At 39.1% G+C, this 15,909-nt stretch overlaps 1 protein-coding gene across 6 annotated transcripts in view; it reads left to right on the forward strand.

Moving 5' to 3' along the window:
• Positions 1-12,127, forward strand: part of gab3.L (GRB2 associated binding protein 3 L homeolog) — a 144,854-nt gene extending 132,727 nt beyond the window's left edge. For all 6 annotated transcript variants that reach the window (XM_041572729.1, XM_018229822.2, XM_018229823.2 and 3 more), the window contains 6 exons: positions 911-966; positions 3,130-3,382; positions 3,588-3,669; positions 5,251-5,350; positions 8,674-8,787; positions 10,154-12,127. In XM_041572729.1, the coding sequence (XP_041428663.1) occupies positions 911-966; positions 3,130-3,382; positions 3,588-3,669; positions 5,251-5,350; positions 8,674-8,787; positions 10,154-10,270 (722 nt within the window). In that variant the 3' untranslated portion in view covers positions 10,271-12,127. The remainder of the gene's footprint in view (positions 1-910; positions 967-3,129; positions 3,383-3,587; positions 3,670-5,250; positions 5,351-8,673; positions 8,788-10,153) is intronic.
• Positions 12,128-15,909: the final 3,782 nt, after the last annotated feature.

The following is a 15,909-nucleotide window of genomic DNA, read 5'->3' on the forward strand; positions in this document are numbered from 1 at the left end:
CTGTACTGGGCCAAATCAGGAAGATTTGATAATTTGTCTCCAGGCCAACAATCTTATCGTATTGGGGGCCTACGGAGAACTGTTAGGATGGTACTGCATGAACCCAATGATCCTGATGGTATGTTCCATACTGTCCAATGGATATCTGACCAATTTTTGGTCCCATATGGGTCATGAAAGTTGTCAGTAGGGCCCTGTACATGGGCTAGAAGGGCTGAGTTGGCAGCTTTTATTGGCATGTGTATGACCTTTACCAAAGAAAAGGCCATTCCCAACCCCCCCAAACTCTATACATTGAGCAAAACAATTTTGAAAAACAATTGCCGTTGGGCTTTTCGTTATTTTGCTGCAGAATTAAACTGCAGTCACTTGCTTGTGCCTGACCATATATCTTATTTTAGTTAATATCTTTTGGTGCTCCTAAATATAATGCTGTTAGACATGCCAACCGTAGTCTTTTCTAGAACTTATTAAACATGTTGACATTGTGAAAGCTGGTTGTGGCCTATGTTGACAAGATTGAAAACCAGATAAAGAGAGTCGGGAGGCTTGTTCTGGTCTAACCAGATACACCAGCCTGTATACACAATATATTTTATGGGCGCTAACCTCACTGTAAATTTCCAGCTAAGTGATCTACAAAGTATGGCTGATGTCTTATATTATTTTAATCCTGCTTCTGCTCTGTAGATTTAGTGAAGTTAAAATAAACACCCTGTTCCAAGCCGGCTTTACTTTCACTTTATTTTTCTATGAAGTTTTCGCAAACCATGGGCTACTTTGTTTATGTATTTGTATTTATGTAGTTCCATTATTTCCAGGAAACCGTCATAGTTGTTAAAAAAATGTCCTTTTCTACGCATGTGTTCTGCTCTGTATTTATGGATTATGCTTGCTTGCTGTCTTTCAGGTGACCTGGAAGACTGGTCATTAAGAACAAGAGACAAGAGGCTCAGTTTAAATTTGGTAAGTACTAAATACATTTCTAATCTAAGATAGGAGCTGGACACTAGTGATAAGAGTTATTGCGGCTCTGGCAGGCCCAGATGGACTTGCCCCTCTGAAAGTTAAGTCACTGCTACTAGTCACGGCTACTGGTCACTTTAGTTACCTAAATGTGTTCACCATTGAATGACTATGGAACTAGGGTTGCCACCTTTTCTGGAAAGAAATACCGGCCTTCCTATATATTTAGCTTTTTCCCTATTAATAACATTGGGATCAACCATGATTTTTACCGGCCAGGCCGGTAAAATACCGGCCAGGTGGCCACCCTGTATGAAACTATGCCTCGGCAAGACGGCTTTATGTACATTGATCGATTGGAAAGTCTTTGTCACATATCCATGAAACTCTATTGTAAGTGTGTATTAAAAGACTATACACAGCAGAAAGAATATGGCCAGCCTACCCCGCCCTTATCCTTACAGTGCCCTGTGGAGGTACACAGGTTAAAAAACCCCTAAAGGCCAGCCCAAAATATAAAGCATAAATTATAAAAAGAACTAAAGAGTTTCGTTTGACAGTTTTGCTCTTTCCCAATCACTTCTGTTTTTTTTATTGAGTAGAGACACCTAGTGGATAGGTTGAGAAGTTCTGGGTCAAAAAAAAAAACCATCTAATAAAGATTAAAAACATTAAATTGGTTGGTTTTGCTTCCAATAAGGAATAATTATATCTTAATTTGAATCGTGTAAAAGTTATTGTTTTAGTAATAATAAAAATAATAATAATAAAAGGGAAAATGACACATTTTGATAAAATGGAATCTGTGGGAGATGGTCTTTCCTGTACATACTGTATATCTCAGAGCTCTATATGTACATATATGTCAGAGCTCTCGTAGACCAATCTGGAGTGCAGAGAGCTGCACCTCTATCTGCAAAAGTAGGCAGCACCAGCTATAAGATTTTTTCCCTTTGTACTTGTTAATACTGTATATATAATAAATAACAAGGTCATTCACCCTGGAAAAAATCTGTTCATCTTGAGCATAATTTCGTTCTGAACAATTGTTTAACGGCCGTTTACTAAAACCCTTCTTGTTTTGCAACAAAAGCATATGAATTAAAATTAGCCTAATTTAACGCAATAAATGTCATACTGAATATAGGCTACAACTTCCACCGTATGGCAATCTGCCTTTGAGTTCAGAAGTAACAGAGGCAATTTAACAGTCCCAGAGAGATATGACTTTGTGCCTGCTTACAGTGATTCCTACAGAGCTATTTCACACAGAATGGTTTGATAACCATTATTTATTTTTCGAAAACACGATTGCAGACGATTGCTTCCCATTATTATTGAAAGGAAGCACATGGTTTATGGGACGGGGCAAGGATTATCGGGAGAAATAACAGATGTTCACAGTTTATCATGATAACGTTTCCTGTGTGTCATTAACCACGTATATCTAATTGACAACAATGGGAAATGCCTTAGATCTTGGAAAATTCTGGCGAAAATGGTGACACATTCAGTGGGAAGCTCAGCGCTTAGCCCATCGCTAGCTGTTATCAGTAACAGAGGAGTAATCAGTGGAAAGTGACCCATAGAGATTGCTAAGCTTTGTTGCAAAGTAAAAGAATTCAGAGCATCGCATGTAGCCTAGTTTGAGAAATCAAGGCATGTCTTGAAATATTTCTTTTTATCTGTGCCCTAAATGTCAACAAAAGCATTTTAAAAGAATACCGTAATAGGAGTCCTCTCTTGAAATATGAATAAAGCAGCTCCTGTAAAATGTAGTAGCTCATCTGGCCATTGTGTATTTATATAATTCTGGTTCCAGACCCACTTACACAAGGTAAAGCAGTCATAGCAGGCAGACTTTCATGTGAGGGGCCACAAAAACGGGGGGTCGCAGGCCACCAGTTGGACAGCATTGGTCTATAGTATTCTGATTTCTCAACAGTGGTGGCAGTCAGCTTCAGAATTTTGCCATGAACATTAGAAGATGATTCTCAGAAAACCGGGCATTTTACACCTTTAAAACCTAACTTCATTTCATTTTGGTAAATTAAGTATCAGACTAAATACTTATATTCCATTAATGAGTAAATATTGGTAAATATTGTTGACAGCTTTTCATTTGATGTGCCAGTGACACTTTTCCTGTCCTTTGTCTGCTAGCCCAGGTTCGCTCCTCTATACTCATTAACATCTGAAAGCTCAGAAGACAGTTATGTCCCGATGAACCCAAATGCTTCTCCGCTTGCTTCTGAGTCAGACTGCAGCACAGATGGGTATATCCCTATGAGCCCGGTAACGACCGCCTTTCCATTCCAGTCTCCTGTGAACTCAAAGGTCTCTAGTCCACTGCCTGAACTCCCAACAGATTTGGAACCACCACCAGTGAACCGGGATCTCAAGCCTCGAAGAAAGAGTGAGTAAAGGATTCCACCACACAGTCATTGCACTCTATATATACACACACAGGGATAACCTGAGAACACATTGTTCTTTATGTCATAAAGACAATAAGAATATTTTGTAATCATGATCGCTGTTGCATATAAAATCATTTACTTATTAGACATTGCAAGGATTCATATGTTTCTTGATCTAATTTTGCCATTCTCTTTCCCTAGTACGTCCACCTCCTTTGGATTTGAGGAACCTTTCCACTATTAGGGAACATGCTCCTCTTACACGAATGTGGACAGTGCCTTAGTAAGTAAATAAATACAAGCAGATGAGTCTTCTCTTGTGAGCTTTTATCGTGTCTTTAAATTGTGTTGCAGTTATATAAAGGCTCCTTCCCATTGCTATTTTAAAGCTTCTTACTGTTATTGTTGATTGACCCTGCTGTTATATTCTCCTTATGAGCTGTCTTGTATTTTTCTAAAATGCTTCATAGTTAATCTTCTTTCAGGTAAATGTGTCAGATAAATGTCTCACGACAACTTTATTTATCTGTCACACAGTCGGAGGGTTAGCACCTATGAGGGGCCTCAAACTTACTATAGTTAGATGATAGTATAGTAACAGTTACAGGGAAATAGGAAAATATAGGTTTAGTAGTAGTAGCCATGGATGTAACCATCAAGGTTTTCCTAGTGTCGTTAGATGTTTTAGAATGGGTTCTGTCAGACTCAACCGTGGATGTGGTCCTCCTCAAACAGGTCTACACAGATCCAGTCATGTGTATGGAGGGGTCAACGTGAGTGTGTGTGCGTATGTATGTGCACTAGGGATCATTTGGAGGAATTGAACTTGATGGACTTCAAATGTTTTTAACCCAATTTAATTATGTAACCTTAATTCTACCTTCATAATTTCAGCCTTCAAAGAGACCTCTGCAGGGGTTATAAGGGAAATTTCATCTGCCCTCTTCTGTTAGCCAAGTTTAATGCATTTACTTCACGTTACTTGAAGTTACCAAAACAGCTACAAAATATTTGTGATGGAGAAAAGTATATTTATTAAAATGATCTTCTTTGATGGTCAAGAACTTGGTCAAAATCAGCCATATCCAGATTTGTGTGACCACCTTAATATTATCACTACCCTCCTCGCTGTATTCTTCCTGCTGTTGGGATGTGTTGATTTGTAGGATGCTGCAGATGCAGAAATAATACAACAAGGCCCAGTCTGTCCATTACTTTCCTTATAAGAGCACCTTTCCAGATTACTGTTACCTAAGCCCATGGCAATGGCTACCTACAGTATAGTTTCTCCAGTAATGGCAGCCTCACACTTTGCATTTGTGAATGTTGTAGATGGCCATGTCTTATAAAAGTAGCTGCTTGTCTTTTTATTATTATTATTGTGGACAGCGCTTCACTTGGGCCCTGATACTATTTGGGGTGGCAGATCATCCTAAATATGATAATTAATGTCATAATGGTTTGGGTTTCTCTTACTGGCATAAGAGCATGATCTCTATAGAATGAGGCTTGAATCTTAAAAGGTTGCTCAACACTTATAAGAAGAATAGGAATCATTGAGCTGTATATTGTACTGATGAGGAAGTAACATTTAAACCAGCTTCTTTGCCTATGATACACAGTCAGGGTGTGTTTGCGGTAACTTGTACTGGGTAGTCAGTTGTTGAGATGTCATAAGCCTGAGCGGCCCACCATTATTGTTTATTCACTAGATGCCTATCTCTGTATTTGAATGAATCACTTACATAGTCTTATTTCAAGCAAAGCTGCACAAATGGGGGCAGATTTACAAATGTGCAGTGTCAGTTCAGTATTTGGCTGCTTTTCAGGGCATCTGTATCATGATTTTTTTTTTTTTCTGTAGCAATCGAACCAGCTTTATCTCTCCAGAAAGTGACTGTATTAACTCAGCTGGAATCTTTGCCAGTCCTGGTTTAGGAGAAGACATCACCTACATCCAAATGGTAATCTTTTCTTATAGGCAGTTGGGATCATTTACTTAATTGTGCCTAGAGCCTGTGCACCCATTGCACCTAGTAATGTGAAGGAGACACAGGGTGGTAATGTGTAATAAGACATGTATGTGTTAGTAATAATAATACTTGCCTGTCTTTGACCAAGAATACTGGCCTTTCCTACTAATTTTGTTTGCATATTCAAAAACTGCATGCAACTGAGGTCCACCCACATGACTTCCATTTTGTTCTGGGTGCAATTACATGCCATTTACTACAGTGCTAAGATTAGCTTTTTAAATGCTTAGGTGCAAAATGTCTTTAAGCTCTGAACTTGAGTGCCGAGGGAAGTTACTCAGTATGTGAAAATGGTACATGGTAAATGTGTGCATGTCAAGAAAGGCAGTGAGGCTGTGGGATGTCCTGCCGGTTGATGTTGTAATGGCTGATTCTATTAGGGTACAACTACACAGGCGATTTCCCCGCAATCGTGCCGGATCCAACGTGCTGTGCCAAAACGCAGGCGTCAAGTCAAATGTGACGGAAAACAAGGTAGGAAATACAAATGTCAGATGGTGTCGCAGAGTTCATCCGAAGCGTCAAGACTGTCGGATGCAGATGTGTCGTCTGCATCCGACAGTCGCGCCGGACGAGTGTTCCAACGCCATCCGACGGTGCTGTTGCTTACCTTGTTTTCCATCGCATCCAACTTGACGCCTGTGTTTTGGTGCAGCACGTCGGATCCTGCACATTCGCGGCGAAGTCGTTGTACCGAATGCCTTTAAGAGGGGCTTGGATAATTTCTTGGACAAGCATAATATCCAAGGCTATTGTGGTACTAAACTCTGCTATTAGTATAGATATTGGTATATATAGTTTATATGAGTCTATGGAGGGGTTGTTGTGTATAAATGTGCACTGGGTTTGAGGGCTTAAACTTGATGGACTTTGGTCTTTTTTTACTTTTTTCAACCCAACGTAACTATGTAACAATTTGCATATGTATTCTTAAGCAGTAAGGGGCAGATTTATCAAAATGTGTCATTAGAAGAATTCTAGGGATGCACCGAATCCAGGATTCGGTTTGGAATTCAGCCTTTTTCAGCAGAATTCGGATTCAGCCAAATCCTTCTGCCCGGCCAAACCGAATCCGAATTTGCATATGCAAATTAGGTGCGGGAAGGGAAATTGTGTGACTTTTTGTCACAAAACAAGGAAGTAAAAAATGTTTTCCCCTTCCTACCCCTAATTTGCATATGCAAATTTGGATTTAGTTCGGTATTTGGCCGAAAATAGTGGATTCAGCGCATCCCTAAAAAATTCACACACTTTCTATTCATTCCTATGTGTATTTATCAAATGGAGAACTCTCACTTTGACCCATTGATAAGTATGGTTCTAAAAATCCAATATCATTGAATAGAAAGTCTCACATTCTGATAAATCTGCCCCTAATTGCCTGCTGTTTGCTTGTTGAATTATAGCTCACTCCTGGCAGAAGAATGGCATCATATTTTGGTATATTCTCTTAAGAACCAGTTTATTTAAGGCAGATAATTTACAGACGGCAGAAAATGTGATTAATAAAATGACATTGTATATTAACTTAAAGATACTTTTAATGTGAGGTGTTGAAGGAAATGTAAACCCTGTTAACAAATTCATTTAAACTTGCTTTGCAAACAGTTTTGCAATTTATATGAATTATATTTTTTTCTAGTGTTGAGGGGTAGTAGTTTTAAACCGCTGATATAATACATTTTGAACAGCATTGCCACCTGCTGGTCATTGCAGCTTTAGTGTCGCTCCAGCAAGTGGCACCTTTGTTACAAATTTGTTATATTAGGGGAATTATTTACCTTGAATTTATCTGGTCCGGCTTTTTAGGGCAACATTTTTTTTTTTTTTTTTGTGGAAAAAAGAACTAAAAATTTTTGAGATTTATTAAAGCTCAATGCAGCAAAAAGCCCAAATCTGAAAATCCACCATCTCAGACCTGTTGAGGTCCTGTATATGACAATGGGAGAGGCACCAATCTCATTTTGAAGTCATCGCTGGATTTAGCCAGATAATCTGAAAAATTCTGAGTTTTTGGGTAAAAATCCAAAAGATTCAAGCAATTCGAAAAAATCCATTTGGGTTTTTGTTCGATCTTTTGGGAGTTTTTTTCTGATCCGATTAATTCAAGTTTTTTAATTAATAAATAAGGTCAAATCAGGCATGGGAGTTTGGTCATGTTTTTTTTTTAATAAAATAATGAGATAAATTCTGAGTTTAGTAAATAACCCCCTAGAAGTTTAACAACTGCTAATATTAATAATATATAAAATAATATTCATGTAAATTACAAAAGAGGTAAGAAGAGAGCTCTGAGCAATTTTTATTTGTTTTTAGGGTTTACATTTCCTTTGAAGGAGAATTCCACCCTAAACTTAAAAAAACCCTACCCTACATAGACCCCCCCCCTCCCTCCTCCCCCCAGCCTAAGTGTTACCCCGTGCAAATGCCCCTAATTTTTTACTTACCCCTCGATGCAGATGCAGGCATTGGAGTTGACTGGCGACATCTTCAGACGCTTCAGTAGTCTTCGCAATGAGACCGGCGCTTCAGCATTCTGCGTGAGTTTCGGCACATGCGCAGTTGTCGCGAGACAGAAAGTTGCTACAACTGCGCATGCGCCGACATGCCGGTATCATTCCAAAGACTAACGAATCGGCTGAAGATGGCGCCCGTGAACTCCGATGCCTGCATCTGCACCAAGGGGTAAGTAAAACGTAAGGGGCATTTGCCCGGGGTAACAATGGGGGGAGGAGGGAGGTCTATGTAGGGTAGGGGGTAGGGTTTTTTTTTTAAGTTTAGGGTTGAATTCTCCTTTAAATCTGAAGTGCTAGGAGTTGAAGAGCAGCAGGAGCAGCAACTGAAAATCTGCAGGTTGAACACCCCGATTGAAATTCTTTCAGGGCCTTACTATACTAATATACAGCATCAGTGCTCATTTTATATGCAATAGTGTATATTTAGTTGAAAGAATTTGAAATGAGAAGTTGTACTTTATGCTTCTGATTTTGTACAATGAGATATTTTCTAAATCCAATTCAAGTAAGTAAGGAATTCACCATCTGTCTCCTTTTAATTATAGCCTATAGATCGAAATAACATGCTGTGACTTCACCAGCGTCAATATGGGGCTCTGCGTGTTGTCTGTTCAATCCAGTTGGATACCATCTTTACATTCCTGCAGAAGTAGATGAGAAGTGAATTTATTTCTGTGAAAAGTCCACTTTGTAAGAGCCGTTTGCTTACTGAATTGTTCTTTGTCGTTTCTCCTTTAGGAACATAGACAAGGGACTTCCCCTGTCAACGGAAGTTTTCCCTGGCCACGGAAGTTCAGTCTGGACTATTTGGCTTTGGACTTTAATTCTGCGTCCCCCTCACCTGTGCAGAAGGTAGGCTAACTCATTTACAGTCACGTTTGCACTTGTGAATGTGAGGTGTAAAGGAGCAGTTCAGTGTAATCTATAAAGGCTGGAGTGAGCGGATGTCTAACAAAACAGAATACACCTTCCCGCTTTTTAGCTCTCTGAGTTAGTCAGCAACTTTAAGGGGGCCCACATGGGACATAACTGTTCAGTGAGTTTGCAATTGATCCTTAGCATGCAGCTCAGATTCAAAAGCAACAGTTATGACCCATGTGGCCACCCCTCAAGTCACTGATTGGTTACTGCCTGGTAACCAATCCGTGGAAACCAAGAGAGCTGGAAGTAGTGTTCTGGCTATTATGTTAGACACCTTTATATATTATATTTTTGGCTAACTAACTAGCCTATCTATTTACCCATTTTTTAATTTTATACTGAACAATTCCTTTAACACTATGCTAACCAGAGGTCATGTAACTTTGGATAGTTGGGGAAATTCCATTAACAATTGGCATGCCACTTCTTGTTATTGTTCTGGTTACTGCTACAGCCCATAACTAGTTTAGTATTATTCTGTGACACCTTAAATTCTAGTAATTAAAGGGGGTGTTCAGCTTTGAGTTAACTTTTAGTATGATATAGAGAGTGATATTCTAAGACAATTTGCAATTGTTTTTTTTATTATTATTTGTGTTTTTTGGGTTATTTAGCTTTTTATTTAGCAGCTCTCAATCTGGTTGCTATTGTCCAAATTCCCCGAGCAACCATACATTTATTTCAATAAGAGACAAGAATATAGATAGGAGAGGACCTGAATAAAAAGTAGCAATAACAACTCATTTGTAGCCTTACAGAGCATTTGTTTTTACAGTAACCCCCATTTGAAAGCTGGAAAGAGTCAGAAGAAAAAGACAAAAAATACATTTCTAAAAAAAAGTAATAAAGGCTCATTGAAAAAGATGCTTAGAACTGTCCATTTTATAACATACTAAGGGATATATTTATCAAAAAGTAAAGTTAGAGATCTCCACGGTCCTCTAAAGGGAGATTCCGCCACACTCTACTAATTTCTACAGTATGTGATTTTGAATGGTGTATTTATCAAAGGATGAACTTTCACTTTCACCCATTGATAAATACTCTTTTAAAAATCCAATAGAAATGAATGGAGAGTGGAGGAATTTCACTCTAGAGGACTGTGGCAACCTCTAACTTCACTCTTTGATAAATATGCCCCTATGAGTTAACTAAAATTCGGGCAAATTCTTTAATACAATAACTTTGCAGAGTGTAACTCTGGGCATGCTCCTTTCTCCGTAAAACATTTGCATTTTGTCCTATACCAAGAGTCTTCCACCCTGTATCTAACGTGTGCGCATCTCTTTTAATACAGAAACCATTTCTGTCGGAGGAGCAGCGAGTAGATTACGTACAAGTAGATGAAAAGAAAACCCAGGCTTTGCAAAACACTAAACAAGAATGGACCGATGAGAGACAGTCTAAGGTTTAAAGCAGTATTGGTTTCTTTTCGGATTTTTTTTTTGTTTTGCACTATTGGTAATGCAGCTAAACACACAGACTACGCCAGTTTTCTTCTGTCAAGGAGGAACATAAAAGGGAAAAAGTGACATTTAAGGTTTTTTTTTCTTTCTAAAAAATGCTCTGATTTGGTATGTTGCGTTTCGATGACACATTTAACGCCACTCAGAGTCTGTAAATACTGGCTGGGAAATGTATTGTCCACGATTCTGTTGTTGTAAGTAGTGTTGCATATCAGATTTGGGAATTGAAGGTTATTGGATGGCACAGATTTCCCTGTGTTAACGGTGTCAAAGTTCTGACTTGACTTGCTTTTTCTGATATGTCATAAAAGGTCAACAAACTGGGCTACGTAGTGGGTGGAATCAGTTGACTTGGACCTTGGATTCACTCCGGATATTCTGCTCCCGATGAAGCACTGTGCTGGATGGATTAGGCAAAAGGACTGCAATAACTTTTCCTTTTGTAAATGGCAAATCTAATCCACCTGTAACATTCCACACTGAGGTTAAACATGAACCTATTAATGAAGACGGGGGAAAAGTGTTTGTCTTGTAGAAAATAAGTTTCATGGCAAACTAAGGGCAATGTAAAATCTACAGCCAAATTTGTGGCTGATCTTAAGGGCTAAAACTCTACAGCCAGATATGCGATGGGCATAAGGGTCATCATTACAATAATGTTCAGCAGATGTACAAGTATTACTGGATTTATGGGCATCCTGTGGACTTTAAATGGTAACTAAGGCTGTATATCTGAATGGTCCTATATCTAAAATAGGAAAGGCATCTGAAGCCCCACAAACGATGAAGCCAGAAATAATGTACCTTAGGCACTGAGTTACCATATGGTCTTAAAGATCCAGAACTATTCTTGCTTTCAATATTGTTCACATTTTAGAATCATTGTCCATTTGAGACAGTGAATTGCAGAAAGTGCAAATTAGAATTTACACAAAATAATTTGGGAGTAATAGATCTTCACTGTGATATAGCTTTACAGAAAGCCATCTGCATAATGCACATTATTTCAAACCGGATCATTTAAGTTGCCCTTTAACCTTGAAGTCACCTTGCTGCGTGCTTTTGCAGTTTTTTCACACTCCATCAATAGTCGACATCTGAAAGCCTTACCGCAGATGTATTTAGCTATGATAAATGATTCAAACCTTTAGACAAGGCAATTTCATACAGAGCAATTTGTAATAAAGTCTTAGTGTCCCTTTAAGCCATATTGCACAAATGAGAGGAGCACTAATGGTTTTATACCAGTAAGAATGTTACATTTCTTCAGTTACTATGCATATATACTATGGAATCCTTAATTTGGTTTAAAATTTTTAAGTTTTTAACTTGCTTATCTTGTAAGTAATTCAAGAAAAGAAAAGTAGAATTGTAATGGTAGATTTTTTTTTTGTACTGAACCCCAAAAGATGAAAAGTTCCATAAATTCTAGACTCTATTTCCTAGGCCCTGGACTGGCAATCTCTATTCTGGCAAATGCTGTAAAATGCCATAGACAGTCACTATGTACCTGAAATGCCAGGGCTTATTTGAGCCTTTAGGATGAAAACTAAGATAGTGCATGAGCCTCTCTCAGTCTTCGTTAGCTGGGAGAAGTGCCGAATTGCTATTGCCCGCACCCTGCACAATTGAGAATTCAAGACTGAGACCATGAGCTCAAATGAATTAGCTGATAGACCATAAATGCAGATACACTCTTTGTATCTTGTCTGAAAATATACACATTTGCATAATGAACAGTTAAGTGATGCAGATTTTGGAAATCCATTATCCATGTGTAGTAAATAAAGGATCTCCAAATCATGACTTTCCAGCTATTGCTAAATACAATAAGAGTAAAGAATGAAAATAATAAAATAGAGTCTGTGGGAGATGGCCTTTCTGTAATTTAGAGCTTTCTGGATAATGGGTTTCTGGATAATGGATGCCATACCTGTACTATGTAACTATAGTTCATATCCTCGTTAAAGAGGTGGTTCACCTTCAAACAACTAGTTGTTTTCAGATAGATCACCAGAAAGGACAACTTTTTCCAATTACTTTTGTATATGAGGGTTTGAAGTTAAAAACTTTTGATGTAATTTTGGGGTACTTCGACCACTGAATAGTCCAACTTCGATTCGAAGTTGAAAAAAACTTCGAAATTCAAAGGTTGAATTTTTTTTTGAAGTACTGTCTCTTTAAAACTTCGACTTCGACCATTCGCCACCTAAAAGCTGCCGAAGTGCTGTTTTAGCCTATGGGGGATCTCCTAGAACCTGTATGGAGGCAATTGGGGGAGTTTGGAAGGTTGAAGTTAAAAAAACTTTGAATCAAAGTAGCGCTACTTCGAATGGTACGATTCGAAGTAGGCCCACTTTGAACCCAAAAAACTTCGACCACCATTCGGTTGGTCTTTTTGAGTTCAAAGTTTTTTTTAACTTCGACCTTTGATAAAACTGCCCCTATGTGTACCTGTTTTTCTAATATTGAAGTGTAAGTGTAATTTTTCACCTTCTACAGCAGCTCTGGGAGGGGGAGTCGCCGACCCTGCAAACTGTTCTAAATACATTTAGTTGATGCATTTCTGATATTTGTCCCTGCTGAGCAGAATCTCTAGGTTTCATTACAGGCAGCTGTTAGAACTGATACAATAGTTGCTAATACTCCAGAGATGCTGCTGAGAAATGTATCAACTAAATTTTGCAAAATTGTAACAGTTTAGAGTCTGCACCTGAATTACTAAACTGTCAGACTGAAACCCCACAGACAGGAACATTCAACTTTAAATCTAGATTTTGGAAATACAGCAAAAAATAGATAATGGAAAGTAATTGAAAAATGTCTTTATTTCTGGGGAACAATCTGAAAACAACTGAATTGAAAAAAAGTGTTTGGAAGGTGAACAACCCCTTTAAGTAAGAAAGCTAGGGATATGTGACAGTGGTCCAGCAGGGAGGTTCAGGCGCAGGCATTGCCATGCAGCATTGGATAGTGAGTATCAAAAAAGGCTAAAACCCTGGTTACATGTTTGCTACTGTAGCTTATTAAAGGAGAACTAAACCGTAAAAATTAGTAAGGCTAAAATGCAATATTTTATATACTGAACTCATTGCACCAGCCTAAAGTTTCAGTTTCTCAATAGCAGCAATGATCCAGGACTTCAAACTTGTCACAGTGGGTCACCATCTTGGAAAGTGTCTGTGATACTCACATACTCAATGGGCTCTGAGCAGCTGTCGAGAAGCTAAGCTTAGGGGTTGTTGCAAATGATCAAGCAGAAAATGAGGTTGGCCTGTAATATAAACTCACGCTACAGGACTGATTATTAAATTCTGATGCTAATTGCATTGGTTTCTGTGCTGCCATGTAGCAAATATCTGTATTAATTACTAAGCAGCCTTATATTGTGACGTTTATATTCTATGTGTACAGCATATTGTTAGTGGGACCCTAAGCTCAGTAAGTGACAGTAACACAGAGCATGTGCAGTGAATCAGCAGAAAAGAAGATGGGGAGCTACTGGGGCATCTTTGGAGGGACATATCTCCCCTGCTATAGGGCTGTGGTTGCCTTGGGCTGATACAGAAACCCAAAACATAATGTACAACATTTATAGATACTTCTTTAGTTAAGCTTTAGTCTGCCTTTAAATGTGTTATGGTCTTAAAAGGGTTCTGAGGTACCTGCTAGCACCTTTTGCTTGTAGTTTGCCAACAGTCAGAAAGCTCCAGTTTTATGCTTCTCCCCCCTAATCCATTTTTGGTGGATTTTTTTAAGATACACATTGTTTTACTGCCATGAGGATTCACAGTGATATTAATTCATATGTTTAGAATGTTTGCCTTTTAAAACTGGGGGCATCCTTCTTGGGGTTATAGTTGGTCTACGGTGCAGTGCCCATCATTCCTAGGACTCTAATGGATATTCAGTATTGTTCATTGGCCCAAAATATTCATTTTACATTGAGCTGTGGAAGACCCAGAGGGGTCTATTTATCACGCTGTGTAAAATGGGAGTGAAACATTACCAGTGATGTTAGTCATAGCTAGGGTTGCCACCTTTTCTGGAAAAAAAATACCAGCCTATATATTTATCTTTTTTCCCTATTAATAACATTGGGATCAGCCATCATTTTTACCGGCCAGGTCGGTAAAATACCGGCCAGGTGGCAACCCTAGTCATAGCAACCAATCAGATATTTGCTTTTGTTTTCTAAAGCTGGCCATAGATGCAAACATTAAGTCGCACAAATCTTTATTTTGTACAGTTTTTCAACCGTTTGTGGATCCTCCGCGCATTTAGTGGATCTGGCTGTTTAGAAGATATCTGGCAGCTAAAAATAATATCTCTGCATGTGTGGCCTATCTGACAGTATCAATGGGAGACTGTCCCTACTATTTGTCAGACATACAATTGCTGTCTGTCAATTAATGGCAAGAACATCTTCTGATTTGTTCTTTTTACTACTTCATTTAATCTGAATTAATGGTAGGTCAGAAGATTGCACCACGTGATCGTTTGTCGGACATAAGGCTATAGCTGTAAGTCTGTGGCCAACTTAAGGTGGCCATACACGGGCCGATAAAAGCTGCCGACAGACCAAGTCGGCAGCTTATTGGCCCGTGTATGGGGGCCCCCGACGGGCTTCCCCGATCGAGATCTGGCCGAAAGTCGGCCAGATCTCGATCGGATGGGGTTAAAAATCCCGTCGGATCGCGGCCGCATCTGTTCGTTGATGCGGTCCCGCGATCCGACCGCCCGTTTGGCGAACGCTAGGATCCGATCGTTGGGCCCTAGGGCCCACGATCGGATCAGCCCGATATTGCCCACCTCAAGGTGGGCATATCGGAGGGAGATCCGCTCGTTTGGCGACATCGCCAAACGAGCGGATCTATCCGTGTATGGCCACCTTTAGATATTGAAATCTAATTGCTGATTGGTTGCTCTGGATTACATCACTGCTAATGCTTCCACTTTTTACACAGCATAATCAATAGGCCTCAGAGTATGTTGGTACTTCTTAAAGAGATACTGTCATGGAAAAACATGTTTTTTCCAAAACGCATCAGTTAATAGTGCTGCTCCAGCAGAATTCTGCACTGAAATCCATTTCTCAAAAGAGCAAACTGATTTTTTTTATATTCAATTTTGAAATCTGACATGGGGCTATACATTTTGTCAGTTTCCCAGCTGCCCCAGTCATGTGACTTGTGCCTGCACTTTAGGATGGAACTACTTTCTGTTATTTCTCCTACTTAATGTAACTGAATTGGCTTTTACTATTAAGTGCTGTTTGTAGATCTACCAGGCAGCTGTTATTTTGTGTTAGGGAACTGCTACTTTGTTACCGTACCATTGTTCTGTTGTTAAACTGCTGGGGGGGGGCTGGAGGGGTGATATCACTCCAACTTGCAGTACAGCAGTAAAGAGTGATTGAAGTTTATCAGAGCACAAGTCACATGACTGTGGGCAGCTGGGAAATTGACAATATGTTTAGCCCCATGTCAGATTTCAAAATTGAATATAAAAAAATCTGTTTGCTCTTTTAAAAATGGATTTCAGTGCAGAATTCTGCTGGAGCAGCACTATTAACCGATGCATTTTG

The sequence above is a fragment of the Xenopus laevis genome, chromosome 8L, assembly GCF_017654675.1.
Source record: "Xenopus laevis strain J_2021 chromosome 8L, Xenopus_laevis_v10.1, whole genome shotgun sequence".
Lineage (NCBI taxonomy): Eukaryota > Metazoa > Chordata > Amphibia > Anura > Pipidae > Xenopus > Xenopus laevis.